The sequence below is a fragment of the Clupea harengus genome, chromosome 20 (genome assembly GCF_900700415.2).
Source record: "Clupea harengus chromosome 20, Ch_v2.0.2, whole genome shotgun sequence".
Classification (NCBI taxonomy): domain Eukaryota; kingdom Metazoa; phylum Chordata; class Actinopteri; order Clupeiformes; family Clupeidae; genus Clupea; species Clupea harengus.
Window position 1 is genome coordinate 5,296,799 of NC_045171.1, and position 14,310 is coordinate 5,311,108.

The window sequence follows — 14,310 nt, forward strand, 5'->3', positions numbered from 1 at the left end:
TCCGTGCACGTGCTCACTTTCAACACTAAACTCCTTATCTCTTCCTCCGTTGGTGTGTTCTTTCTCTTTCAAAAATGATGATGATGATGATGATGATGTTGAAGATGATGTTTGTAACGATAATGATGATTTTGTTTTCTCATCTCACTAAATCACAGTGTGGATTTCTTTGTGTGCCTCGTGGCTACAAAGTGTCTTTTTCCTATGTTTTTGCAGGAAAACAGACAAACTCGTACTTGTCTCTGGCACGGCATCACACACACACACCTCTCTTTGACTCTCACACTCTTCCTCTCTCTTTCCAGCTCTCTTTACATCTCTGTCCTGCTCCCCCCCCCCCCCCCCCCCCCCTTCTCTCTCTCTCTTTCTTCCTGCTTGGGGACAGTGACCTCTCTGAGGAAGGGAAGACGGAGTAATTAAGATGTGCTCAGGCATTGTACCGGCAGGCTTATGCACTCTCCCTCCCGTCTCCAGCTCCCGTCTCCAGCTCCCGTCTCCTGTCATTTAGCCTGGCTTACGCAGCAGCGGAGCGGGTGAGGTGGGGGAAAGCTGTTGAGGTGGCCTCTCCACACCTGGGCGCTAATAGACCAAATCTGTCTAAATAAAGCCAAAAGAGCCCCCCCCATCCATCCCTCTCAATCTTTACAACCTGCTGAATTCACACACACACACACACACACACACACACACACACACACACACCCACCCACACACACACACACACACACCCACCCTTTTAGGCCCTTGCATCTCCAAGTGAAGAAACACAGATGCAGAACACAGCAGATGTTTTTCTTTATATTTGTCGTCTTGGTAGCAGAGAGGGAAGAAGATGTCTGTAAATTGGGATGGTACTGCTGAGCAGCACTACTGAGTCATATAGCTCTGTGCGTCGGCATATCCCCTTCACAGCGGGCGACACACAAACATTCTCATCAACCAATAAAGCCTCCTTCATCAGCCCCCCGCCTCCTTAAACTGACATGGTGATGGAATGATTACATTGTCTTACAGAGTCTCTTCTTTTCTTTTTCTTTTTCTTTTTCTCTCGTCAACGACTTCATACTTCAGATTTGCACAGACCAATCAGGGGACAGAGTCATTAATTTCCTTTAGCCTTGCACCGGTTACTATGGAGAAATACTTAAAAATAATAGAGATTTGTAGCATTCAGTGATAACAAAGCAAGTCTGAGGACAGTTTCTACCTACGCATCCGAAGGGCTACCTTTCAAATTAACGCCTCTCGCCCACCTTCCAAATATATACTGTCTTTTCAAAGAGGGAACCATATTGCATTGATCATGTGCATTTAAAGACATGATGAAAATTCAATATGGCTTTGATGACTGTGTCCTTGACCATTAATAGTGCATGATTGCCCCTCACTTTCTTGTCTTTCCCTTTCATTTTGTCTTCCTTCTCTCTCTTTCTCTCTCCCCTTCTCTCTTTCTCTCTTTCTCTGTCATTGCCAAATGTGCCAGGAGTGCTGGTAAATGTGCCAAAGCATGCTTTTCCCCCTCCCGTGTCAACGCAGTCCTTTTCCCTCTGCACAGCGTGGTGACAAAACATTAACTTTTCTCTCTCCTGTCACAGATTGCTTTCCCTACTTGAACTACGCTGGTCACCGTTTCATGGGGGTCTGAGATTTCACACAAAGTCAGGGCTCAGTCGGGGGGGGGGGGCCCATCAGCTTCAGCTTCAGCTACATCCGCACACCACGTCGACTGTCTCCTCCTGTCAGCACGGGAGGCAGAGTCGACGTTCAGCTCACAGCGAGGCTACAATTTTTCCTGGAGAGCACCTGTTTTTATAATGAGTCATGACAGTTCCTATGGGAGCACAAGGACTGGCGCTGTCACAGCGAGACAAGCTAATAAATAAATAAGTGAATACATGTATAATGCAGCTGATTTGATGGCCGGGGTGGGAGAGGGACTCAAGGATATAAATACTCGGGCTAGATGACAATTCCTCAGAAGTTTGTTTACAGGAGCTTCACCGCAGCAGCTCATTTCCATATCACATGACTGCTTAATTCAGCATTAAAACAATTACATTTGTTTGGATGATTTTGTTTTTTTTTCTCCCTCCCTCTCTTTCAAACCTATTCAGGTAAATGACAGGGGGAAAAAAAAAGAGAAGAGAAAAATGAAGGGCATATTGAGAGAATTAGGTGTTACTTTAGAGGAGTGTGTGTAAATTGATGTTAGCATCAGCAATTCCCCTCCTGGCTCCTGCTCGAGTTTTGTGTGCTCGGTTTTCAAGATAATGTCTGCTCTTTTGATCAAGCTGCAAGCCCGGAACACTAATCAGATGCAAGCCTGCCACACAACGCTAAATCAACAGCAGCGATAACTGAAATGGCAATTTTAGTAAGCAAGCGTCTCCCCGTGACACCCTGCCTCGGGTCAAAACCCCAAATTGTAAAACCGCGTTAGTGAGCGACATGCTACATTTGCCAGACCGAGGGGAGAATGTAGATTTACGCTTTAAAGCAACGTGTGCATGATCAACTGGCAGCTCAGTTAAAACTGACTTTATGGCGGCCATAAACTCTTAAGGTGGGGGAGAGAGTCGGCGCGTCAAACGCGGCGGGAAAAAGAAGAACGGCTCTGGGAGGGAGAGAAGACAGCGCGAGTGTGTGTGCTGGGACTCTATAACTTGTAGTGATCAGTGTGCAGTGTGTGTTTGCCTCAGAGAACGGAGGAAGCCTCAGGTGCACCCAGCTGCAGATAAGCATACATCCACCCCAATGACATCACGTAGACTCCACTGGCACCGGAGGGAAGGCTCTGCGTGTATGCTCCCTCTTTCCCTCTCTCTCTCTCTCTCTCTCTCCCTCCCTCTCTCTCTCTCTCTCTCTCTCTCTCTCCTGCCCTCTCTCCCTCTCCTTCTCTTTCTCTCTTTCTCTCTTTCTCTCTCCTGCCCTCTCTCCCTCTCTCTCTCCCTCTTTCCCTCTATTTCTCTTTCCCTCTCTCTCTCTCTCTCTCTCTCTCTTTCTCTCTCCTGCCCTCTCTCTCTCTCTCTTTCTCTCTTTCTCTCTCCTGCCCTCTCTCCCTCTCTCTTTCCCTCTATTTCTCTTTCTCTCTCTGTCTCACTCACCCTCTCTCTCTCTTTCTCTCTCTCTCTCTCTCTCTCTCCCTCTCTTTCTCCCTCTCTCTCACTCACCCTCTCTCTCTCTCTCTTTCTCTCTCCCTCCCTCTCACCCTCTCTCTCTGATTCTATCTCTCTATACTGACTCCTCCTCTCTGAAAACATGTGTTCAGATTCAAACAATTTGTGTAGTATTGATGGATAACAAGGTTAAGAAGCGAAAATCTTGCTGACTGCGTGGACTTTGGAGTCAGGGAGTTTAAATCTGACACCTGCGGGAAACTGCCCCTGACAGGTGATTGATTTATTTTTGGGTTAAATCCCCAGGGGCAGTTTGCAGCAGGTACCGCGGCGGAAAAAGCAGTTATCGAGGATTAATTCTGCCCAAATCCCATCAACCTTGGTCAAATAAGATTAGATTCAGATGAGATTCTTGCATTCTCTCTCTATATATCAGCGACTTAGATTGTTTCCTCTCAAATTTGAACAGATCCCTGGCAGGTTTGTGTCACTGTATTTAACCATTAAGACTGCCACCAAGACTGCAGTGTTATTACCTCACCTTCTGAAGACTTTAGGGTTTCTGACCCTCCTTCTGCGTTTGACCTTCATGATGCTGCCCTTCTTTAACTCCTGTGTAACAATACTGGAAAACATATCGTCATGACCAGTGGCCTCGTGGGAGTGTCAGATTCCTTCCCTGACAGCTATCGAAACCAGGGAGTAGTGCTTAAGCTCCCTGGCAGGAAAAAAAAATAAGTTAAAAGGCTAAAAACTCAGTTTGGTCACCACTCAATGCTTTTGAAAACAGCTGACAAAATGGCAGACATTATCTTCTGTTGTCCTGTCTCTCCTCTCTCTCCGTGCTGCTAACTATGTGTGTTTTGTGAGAATCAGCTTATTAGATGGGTCAGGCAGCACAGTACTCAGTGAAGAAACAAGTGGGTTATAGTAGCTGGGTGGGTGGGGGGATGATGTTCAGTGTGTACATTATTGTGTGTTGTGTTTGCACTAATACCTCTTCTGTTGTGATAGCGGAAGAACTCTGGCCTACTAATGATTGTGCTGTTTGTGTCTTTTTGCACATTAACTTCCCTCCGCTGACCGATGCATGCAGATAACTGGAAGCAAAGTGCCGGTAAGTCGAAAATAATTTATTCAGCTTTTTTTATGTTTTCCTCTGCTATCCTTCTTCTGCATCCTTCTCTGCTGTTCCCCTTTGAAAAGATCCAGAAATCCACTGAGGAGGTCATTTTTATGGCTTGAATTTTTTTTTTCTAGGCATTAATATATTTAATAGGCTGTGATTTGGAAAGAGCTATAAATTGTCTTCACAGTACCCAGCATGCAAATGGCCACGCTTTCAAATGAAAGATTTCTAAATTATGCCGCCTGAAAATGAACTGGAACCCCGTTTTTGCTCATTTAAGCAGTTTTTCTTTGAAATGGATCGCAGACTAACACATATTAGCATTTAAATATTGTATCACCCGGGGATGAGCGATGGGTTTTTAGGCAAATAATCATAATCTGCGATCTAATCTGTTTATTTTAATGCTCTGCATTGGAGATGGTTACCATTGTTTTCATTCTTTTCTTCAGACAGCACATTGAGATGGTATTACTTAATTAGATTTTCCCCCACACACAGACACAGATATGCATAGAACGCTGATTGAACAGCCCCAAAAGATATTGAGCACATTCTTTTCCCCCCCTCCCCATCCCATAAATACAAGGCTGGTTTAATCTAGCAGTCGGAGATGTAACAACACAATTTGTAAACTGAAGAGAAAAAAAAGGAACAACGAAGGGGGAAAAAAAACAAGCAAATAGAGGCATGTCACTACTGTTTTTTTGGACAAATGTTAGTATTTACTTATGTTGTTGTTGTTGTTGTCATTTACTTCCCCTCTCTCCCCGTCTTCCGTCTCCCCCTCACACGATCGAGTAAAAGTCTGTACAAATGCACACAGTCATCAGAGGTCGATGCTTCTTCATTGCGCGGGCACTGTAATGTGGCATCTCTAGAGCTTCTCACTGCAATTGCTTACCCGAATGCAGCCCCTCTGGCCCTCGCCACTCTGCATGACAGCCTGGCATGTCGTGCCGATTGGATTTGATTCGTTCGCAGGGGCCTCGCGACGGCCGTCTGCAAGCAGCGAGGGCCACATTCAGTGGCGTGTGATGGCATGTCGGGCAGGAGACCGGGTGGCACTAGGGGGACCTTTGTAGCCTGAAGGGGGGCACAGGCAGAGGGCCTGTTAGACTCGAGACCGGCGTTCCTTTTCAGAACGTTTGTCTCATTCCATAGTGCAATGTCACGATTATGTCACAGTAGGGTGATGGTGATTTGCAGTTAGAAGATGTGAAGTTTTACTTCATTTATTGTAAGGAGGCACAGCGGGAGAAGAGAACGGTGCTTTTGGATATGAGGCTGATGTGTGCAAGTGTACAACTCAGCCCTTCCAGGCTGCTCCCTCAACACACAAGGGGCTGCCCAGGGCGAAGTCCCAGTGATGTAAGCTCGGTGTTCGGAGGCGAAGGAGACCAGCACTGCCAGACAGTTGCAGCAGCGGCAGGGTGCTGTCAGTTCATCAGCCTCTCTCTCTTTCTCTTTCTCTTTCTCTTACACACACACACACACACACACACACACACACACACACACACACACACACACACACACACACACACACACACCTACACACACACCTACCTCGTCTCCTTGACTGTCTTCAGCCCCAGTTAGTTGGGGTGCTTAAGTGGAGTCCTGCTCACTGGGCAGATTGCCATTTTCATGCTGTCAGCTCCCTCACAAGGGGAGCCCTCCCAGAGGTACATCAGTAGGGTGGCGGAGCTGGAGCTCGTGGTGCTGGTGGTGGAGGGGTGGGTGCATGCATGGCAGGGGAGCATGCTACCCTCGTTCCTCTGACTGGGGCATGAAATCACTCTGGCACCCTCCCTCAGGTAACATGGACCAGGGGGGTGTGCAATCACGTGGGCTGGCGGAAAAAACGCAATACAGATGGCCAGCAGAGCAATGTAGATTTGATGATATCGGTGGTGGTGGTGGTGGTGATGATGATGATGATGATGATGATGATGATGATGTTGATAATGATGATGATGATGATGATGATGATGTTGATGATGTTGATGATGTTGATAATGGGTGAGATGGAGAGCATGCCAACAGTGAATGCCTTCATGACCTCAGGTACATGCACATGAGGGATCTGTGTTAGACACACGAAAAATAACAAACAAAATACACAAACAAACAAAAAAAAGGGACCCTAAGGAGCCCTGTGGCCAGTGCCATCGATCCGTGTCTCGGCGAGTTTCAGCCGGCCGAGTAAGGATGATGGATGCAGGTTGCCCAGGCCCCTCTATCGATGAGCCCCTCTGGCCGTCTGCAGAGACACTCTCCAACTAAAGACACCATATTCTACTGGGCCCAGACCTGGTCTAAGCACAGCACAGCACAGTGCAGCCCTCAGCAAGGCAACTAGGGGGGGCGGTGGGGGCATTAGAGGAGTTCAGGGGGAGTTTTCGAGACAAAACTTGACCTCTGAAGGCCATTCGACCACGGGAGGAGATCAATATCTGCGGGTCTGGTCTGCCCGCGCTGAGCCTGGACTGCCTGTTTCCGTGGAAACACACCTTTTCCTCTCGTACTTGTTCAGAGTTGACAGAGAGGCGGGGGGGGGGGGGGGGGGGGGGGGGGGCGGCGGCAAGGAGGGGGTGCCAGCAGGGGTAGAGTGAAACACCTTGGACCTGGGGGAGCAGCTCTGTCTGCTGGATTTGTAATGGCACAGGGTTCAGAGAATCGAGCGTTTTGTCTGTGGAAAAATAATGGAGAGAGCTTGTAGTTTATTATTTTTTTGATGGAATGGATGAGTTTTTTTTCCCCACCCAGGGACAAAAACTCACATCTTTTCTTTCTCTCTTTTCTCTCTCCCTTTCTCTCTCTCTCTCTCTCTCTCTCTCTTGTACAATGGCAGCGATGCTTTTTACTATTTCGTTTGTTATGGTGATCTAAAATGTGTTTTACAGAATGACATGTCCTTCCTGTTGTCCTTCGCGTTTAGAAATATTCTGAAGAGATGATGAGACTGCCGAGGCTAGCAGAGCTGTGGAGTGGACAGGATGGTTGTGACTATAATGCACCGACAAAACCTGCTGCAGGCTCACAACTGAAACCATCATCAATAGACAGGATCTAATCATATGAATTCCAATATGAACCGTGTTGAAGGTTGCTACTGTTTGGAAAGGTTGTTATGTGGACTGTAGTAAAGCTGGAGATGCACTTTATTTACGGAGCTGACCGTTGCTTTGAAACTCCTCTCTTTATTGATGTGCATTTTTTTTTAATGGAATGGCACACATTTCTTGAATTACTGAAATAAATCGTTTCATTTCCTGTCATTTTTAACAATTTAGTGCAACGCCTTATGCATTTAGAATTCTAGAAACGGGAAGGTTTGGCTTTAAGATGGCAAAACGTACTATTTATAATGTACTATTTTTCATTCAGTGGTGGTTCAGGCTTCCTCCCCCAAACGCCTCTTTTCTTGCCCGTTTCTTTTCGAACCTTGGTGGTACGGACGCACTCCTCCCAGACAAACAGAGCAACCTTGGCCATGGCTAAGCATAGGTTCCACTCCGCTCGTCTCTCATTGACTCGCTCTTGTGCTCCTGCTCGTCACCCCTGCCCCTGCTCCGCTGCATCCCCCGCCCCTCTTCTCATCGCTACCTCAAGTGTTGGGGAGTGTAGACCCATGCAGTGTGCTCTCTCTCTCTCTCACTAGCCCCCTCTTCTTTGGAAAGGGTCTATAGAGGACACACACACATACACGCACGCACACATACACGCACGCACACACACACGCACGCACACACACAGAGAGAAAGCTAAATAAGCAAGGAAGAATCTAAATGAAATGAAGTCCGTCCGCCTCCTCTTCTCATTCAGAGCTCCGGTAAAGGCGGCGTGAGCGGGATGTCTTTGTTTCAGCCCAGGCTATTAAGGGTGGCGAGGTGTGCGCAGCGCCGGGTAGATTTGATTCGGCACATGTCCTTGGACGACTGAAAGACCAGCAATAAAAAACTGAATCAATAGACTGTGCCTTTACCTTGCCCCCCTATGCCACGGCTCCTTTGAGCTATAGATTCCTGTTTTAATTAGGATCAAGGAAATGCCCTTTTTGGAGGCTTTTCAAAGTGATGCCTCTCCATGGTGGAGGAAACAGAGAAGTAGTTTCTGATTCAGTATTACATTACTTTCTGTACATGGAGAAAGTGCCCACTAATTTCTACTTCTTCTTCATCATTATTATAATATTCGTATTGCCCTTAACCTGAAGAGAACTTCTTAAATTACTTTTCTGCGTGTTGTGCAACCATCTCTTGTCACCTTTCTCTACACGTATCTTATAGCTTAGGGTTGGCTGCATGACAATGGGGAATACATCCCATGTAGAGTTTTGTGTGTGTGTGTGTGTTTTTCTTTAATGTTTTGCCCAAACCAACATGTGATGCACCTCCTCCTCCTCCTCCTCCTCCACAATTGCTGTTTTAATATGGAAGGATTGAGATTTATTATATGGTGCATTGTTTGTGTTTGCTGTTCAACCTCCGTCATAATATTCCAGTTGCCATGGGCATGAGACACAGATTGACAGTAAAATAATATCCATTTGGATACATGTCCTACCTTTTCAAATTCTTTATTAAAAAACCTGGTGGGCAGACACCTCTTTGCATACAATTTTAATGCTTTGCAGTCAAGTACTAATTCAGAAATGTCAAGTGAGGCGTGATTGATTCATCCTTAATACAATTCCCAGACCTTTTATGAAGGATTATTTATATTACATTGGGTCTGTCTGAATTTGGTGGTGACATATCGTTCGTGGCAGAGCACTAGGATTTAAATATAGTGCCCAGGTTTTGAATTAAACAGGATTTCAAATGAACCTCAGTCTGCCTCAGCACACCCCAACCGATTTATACCTTTGACTACCACATCCCTGAACAGTGCTCTGTACTGATCCCTCTGACAGGATGACTGGATTTGATACAAAGGGTACAAAATATGCCACCCACTCATGCAAACAAACACGCAAACACGCACATTGTGTGTGTGCTTTTTTTGGTTTGTTTTGTTTTGTTAATTGCAGTTCACTGAATGCTATTTCAAGGAACAGCAACTCTGCCTAGGATCTGACTGTGGGCTGTGATGACCAGTGTTAGACTTGCACAAGTGCTAGGAGCTTTGCCAACCGAAAAAAGAACCCTCTCTCTCTCTTTCTTTCTCTCTTTCTCTCTTTTCTTTCTTTCTTTCTCTATTTCTTTCTCTCTCTCTCTCTCTTTTTCTCTCTCTCTTTTTCTTTCCCCTCTGTTTGAGAGGGAGTGAGTGCATTATGCTGAAAACTATTCCCCACTAAGTGAAACAAACAATCAGTGCTCATTGTGCCGGCCCAGAGGAATGGCCTCTTATTACACTGCATTGAAAACCAGATGAAAGAGAGCCCAGAGTGCATGTGGTGCTTTGATACTGATGACAGTGTGGCTGCTTATTTCAGTGTGCTTGTGTGTGTATGCATGAGTGTGTGTTTACGTGTGTGTGTGTGTGTGTGTGTGTGTGTGTGTGTGTGTGTGTGGGGGGGGGGGTGCACTTGTATATGCACGTGTGTGTGTGTGTGTGTGTGTGATTCATTCTGAGATCTCTCATGAAAGTCGGCCTGTCCTCTCATCTCCACGATGTGGCACTGACGGCTGCATCAGGTGCTGTAAACTTTATGGCCGGATGTGTCCTGCATCTTTCTGACGCGCCGGTATTAAACCGCAGTGCCACAATTTTCCATCTCCTCCTTTTCCTTAGTGACCTTGTGGATTGATGGAATCTAGTGCAAACGCCAACGTTTTGCAGAAGGACACGGGAGACAAAGTCAAGGATTTGCCATCTCAAGGATAGGATCAAGAAGTAACTGCCTGACAGTCAGAAAGGCCTAGTAGTTATTAGGGGTAGACCAATATGCATTTTTTTTGGGCCGATATCGATATCTAATGGCTTATATTATAGCCGATGGTCAATATTTTATTAATTAATCATATTTAGTCATTGAAATAACAAAACTACACAAAGGGAATCATAATTAATTTGTTGAGAAACAACAATAATAATATAATCTAATACTGTTTTATAGAGTAAATATTTGTTATTATTTTACTTCTAATTATTTAAAATGATTCTTTATCAAACTTAAAAGTAGAAAACATTTGTTTATATAATGTGGGAAAAAACTAAAGTAAAGAAAAACGACTACAAAAAAACACTGTTTTAAACTAAGAAGATGACAGACATCACGTAACACTTAAACCCCACCCCAGGTCAGAGCCACATGAGCCCCTGTGGCGTCACACTGTGCAGGGGGAGGCCTTTGGAGATGATCTTACTTGATGGCAGGGAAAATATTTATGGCAGGAGGCTAATAAAGGTTAATAAATCACTTCACATTTCACAGGGAGGACAAACTGAAAAACTGCAGTAGTTCGGGTCTCTCAGGATTGATATTTGATTCTGTCGATCAGTGGTATTTTTTTGGTTTTGTTTTGTGTGTGTGTGTGTGTGTGTGTGTGTGTGTGTGTGTGTGGCTATTCTATAGGCGTTGCATCCTGCTAGAGTGGCTTGTTTTACACAACCTGGTCTTCCTCACATAAACATGTCTTCAGCATGCATGAGCACATCCATAGTGCCTGTTAGAGCTTAAAAGGTTGTTCCACTTTGGCCATCAAGGACAGTGTGCCTTTTATTTTACTGGTGAAGCCCTGTAGCTCTCTCACAACACATAGTCTAACCACACACACACACACACACACACACACACACACACACACACACACACACACACACACACAGAGAGTTGTTCCCTTTGAGCCCAGTCAGCAAATCAGAGCTCTAATAAGGTGTGGCAGACTGTCCCTCGCTGGCCGTTTTTTACTGTCGCCATCTCGGCGATACTCTGCAGCCGGCGATCATTATCCCCTCATCAAATCCCCCTCAGCTGGGAGACTACAAAGGGGGCAAGCCCAGGGATCTGACGCCTGCTTAAAGCGTGGGGATGGACCTCTGGAGGAGGGAAGACACAGAAAGATAAAAAGTAATAATAAAATAGTATTGGGAGCATGGAGGTTTCAGTGCTGGTGTAGCTCCCTTCTGGAAGGTGTGCTCCATACCTGGCACTTGTTACTGTAGGTTTGTGCAAAAATAGTCTTTTTGCAGATCATCACACTCCCAAAACTGTATACAGACAGATATGCTGTTCTGTAACATACAGATGGAAGATGTTGAGCAGCAGTTACAAAAAGCAACACTGTTGCTATGCGCCTCCCCTCCACTCTCTTCTGTTTGTAACCAGAAAACTAAAATGGCCTCTAGATGGCAGTAAATGCCTTTGGAATCTCCGTGAGCATTCCTGGTTGGAATATTGAAGGGGATGCAGAAGTGTTGGGGGTGAGTTGGTGGCGCATTGTTGCTATGGAATTGACCTAATGGGCTCCTCTCAGGCCCTGCAGACTGCTGCGCCTCGCTCTAATGCCGTTTGTAAAACGTCTGAAGAGAGGGGAAGAACATCGCCGCATCATACATCAGACAGACCCTCACACCCAGAGACTGATTCAAGAGGGAAGCGGAGGCCTTTCACACGTGCTATCCCTGGGCCACTGCAGCGTCTCCCGGAGATGACAAAGCGTTGGGACAGGCCGACGAGACCGTCTCCTTTCGTTCACTGTGTCGTCTTTCGCTATTTTCGTTCCTTTTTAAGCTGGTCTGTGAAGAGGCTCTGTGAAGAGGCATGTGTGGCCTCGCCCTGTTTATCCACGGGCTGTTTACTTGTTCCCAACCCTAACCCAGAGCATCTAAGCATCAGCTGTGTCATAACACCAGGAAGGCTATGATGGAACTTCAGAAAAAAAATTGTCAAGGTTTCAATGTTTCTTTTTTTTTTTACCTCCACTCCTGGTCTTCTTCCGTCTCTCTATTTCTCTCTTACACACACACACACTTTCTCTCTCTCTCACTCTCTCTCTGTGTGCTGCCTTGCCCCTCCCTCAGTGGAGGTGTCCCTCATCAGATGGTGGTGAGTAGCAGAGGCGCCCCCCCCCCCCCCCCCCACATGCTGCTGTGCCATCCTGCTCCGGTTCAGGCACTCCGCTCAAACTCACCGCATCAATTTTTAAAGTGCAGCCATATGGCATTCCTGTTTTCTTCAGGTGGCTCTGCCAAATGTTTGTTTGCAAAATCAGTTCCTGGAAAACAACACAGCAAAAGAAAAGAAAAGGGGTAAACAATTCGTTCTCCGTCTGCTGTAGCCGACAGCAGTGCTGGGTGACTGCAGAGGTTGATGTGAGAGAGTTTGATGCCTTATTTTCACTATTACACAGCATTACTAAATACTCTGTTATAATTGGCCAGTTGAGGTGTTCGGAGGCGTGGCACTTCACAGTAACAGGCTGGTGAGCTGTACATTATACTCCTGTAGAAGGCATTCAGTTTGTTTACAGTAAAGCTGTACATTAGACTCCCGTCGAAGGCATTCAGTTTGTTTACAGTAAAGCTGTACATTAGACTCCCGTCGAAGGCATTCAGTTTGTTTACAGTAAAGCTGTACATTAGACTCCTGTAGAAGGCATTCAGTTTGTTTACAGTGGAGCTGTAGCACACTAAGTACATTAAGTCATGAGCTGGCATATTTCACCACTAATAGTACATGTCAAATGTAAGGTCTAAATGTATGTAAAACACATATATTGCTCTTTCCTAAATTGTTGATATGTTTTGGAGGTAGCTGTGCAATAAAATGGCATAACATACAGTTAACTGATCACTGTTACACAATAAACCCATCCATAGTGGTACATGACTCATCCACTGCACATGACGGTCCTGAACATGCAGTTGGGGGGTTAATACACACAAAAGACACATATCTGAAGTAATGACCACGTCAGCAAAGACACTTATGTGAGGAATACTGACACTCTGCTCTACAGAAACACCTTGACCCTGTTGCCTGTCCTCTCTGTGCTTGTGAATGTGAACCTGAACCCGAACCTCTCACTCACAAACACATCGCCCTCCATGTAGGAAGAAGAGTGATCTAAAACACACCGTCTCCCATTTAAAGAACTCCTGTGCTCCACTTAGTGAGCAGAAGGAACTCACTCACTCCCTCCAAGTGGCTTTGATTAACCTTCATGCGCATGGTTTTCGACAGCCTTTCTGGTCACCACTCCAGAAGCTAAGTAGGTCACAGTCACAGTCACAGTCACAGGTAGTGCTGTGTTTTAAACACAGTCCTGTAGTCTGAAGTCTTGACATGTCTCGATACTCCTCTCTCTCTGGGTCAGGTTCACCTAAACACAAGCATCATTACCAAAACTCGGTCAAAAACGAACGTCAGCTACACTGGGTGGTTTTATAGTATTAATAACTTAGGGCTCTTGTCATTGGTGGAGCTGAGGGATATTTTTTTGAGATCAGCCGAATCCTCTGGTGTATGTTTATATTCTGTTTTTGCCTGAGCACTCGGTGACACTGTAATGAATTCTTTCATTTTTTTTTTTTTTAAACTAATTACGGTAGCTTCTTTGGCTTCTTTTTCACACCCTTTGTCACAATCTCTGTGGAATGGTGCAGTTGCCGTGTCAACAGCAGAAGAACCTCATATCTTTCCCCTGCTTATTCCCTGTGTTTAAATATGCACATACTCCAGGAATATGCAATGCTATGGAAATCATAACCAACATTATGTATGATATGAAAATACTGTGCCATGCTAAAACAAGTTCATTCATAGGGAGTTCAAATTTGGGTTATCTGTGAAGAATCTTCCGGGACATTATGTCCTGATAAAAGAATTACATAAATAACCACATTTACCTAAAATCAGAAAAACGTAAAGAAGCCATTTCAAAATTAAGACAGAACATGCAAATCGTTGCTGCTTTTGTTTTTTAAACTTAAATTCATGTAAATACTTTAGACCTTTGATGGGGAAAAATATAAGATGTGATTTTGGTATTTTTGTTTGGTCTTCGACTATCTCCCACACATTCTTTTCCAAAGAGGTAGAACAGAAGGCTGTTCTCTTATGAAAGACAATAACACTGAGACAAATGTCTGAGATGCAATTCATCGGTGGCT

General features: G+C 45.3%; 1 protein-coding gene across 7 annotated transcripts in view; it reads left to right on the forward strand.

The window, feature by feature from the left end:
- Positions 1-14,310, forward strand: part of diaph2 (diaphanous-related formin 2) — a 386,793-nt gene that overhangs the window by 26,522 nt on the left and 345,961 nt on the right. For 6 of the 7 annotated variants that reach the window (XM_031587577.1, XM_031587582.1, XM_031587583.1 and 3 more), the window contains one exon: positions 4,213-4,233. The exons of the other annotated variant lie outside the window; for it this stretch is intronic. In XM_031587577.1, the coding sequence (XP_031443437.1) occupies positions 4,213-4,233 (21 nt within the window). The remainder of the gene's footprint in view (positions 1-4,212; positions 4,234-14,310) is intronic. 7 annotated transcript variants of the gene reach the window in all.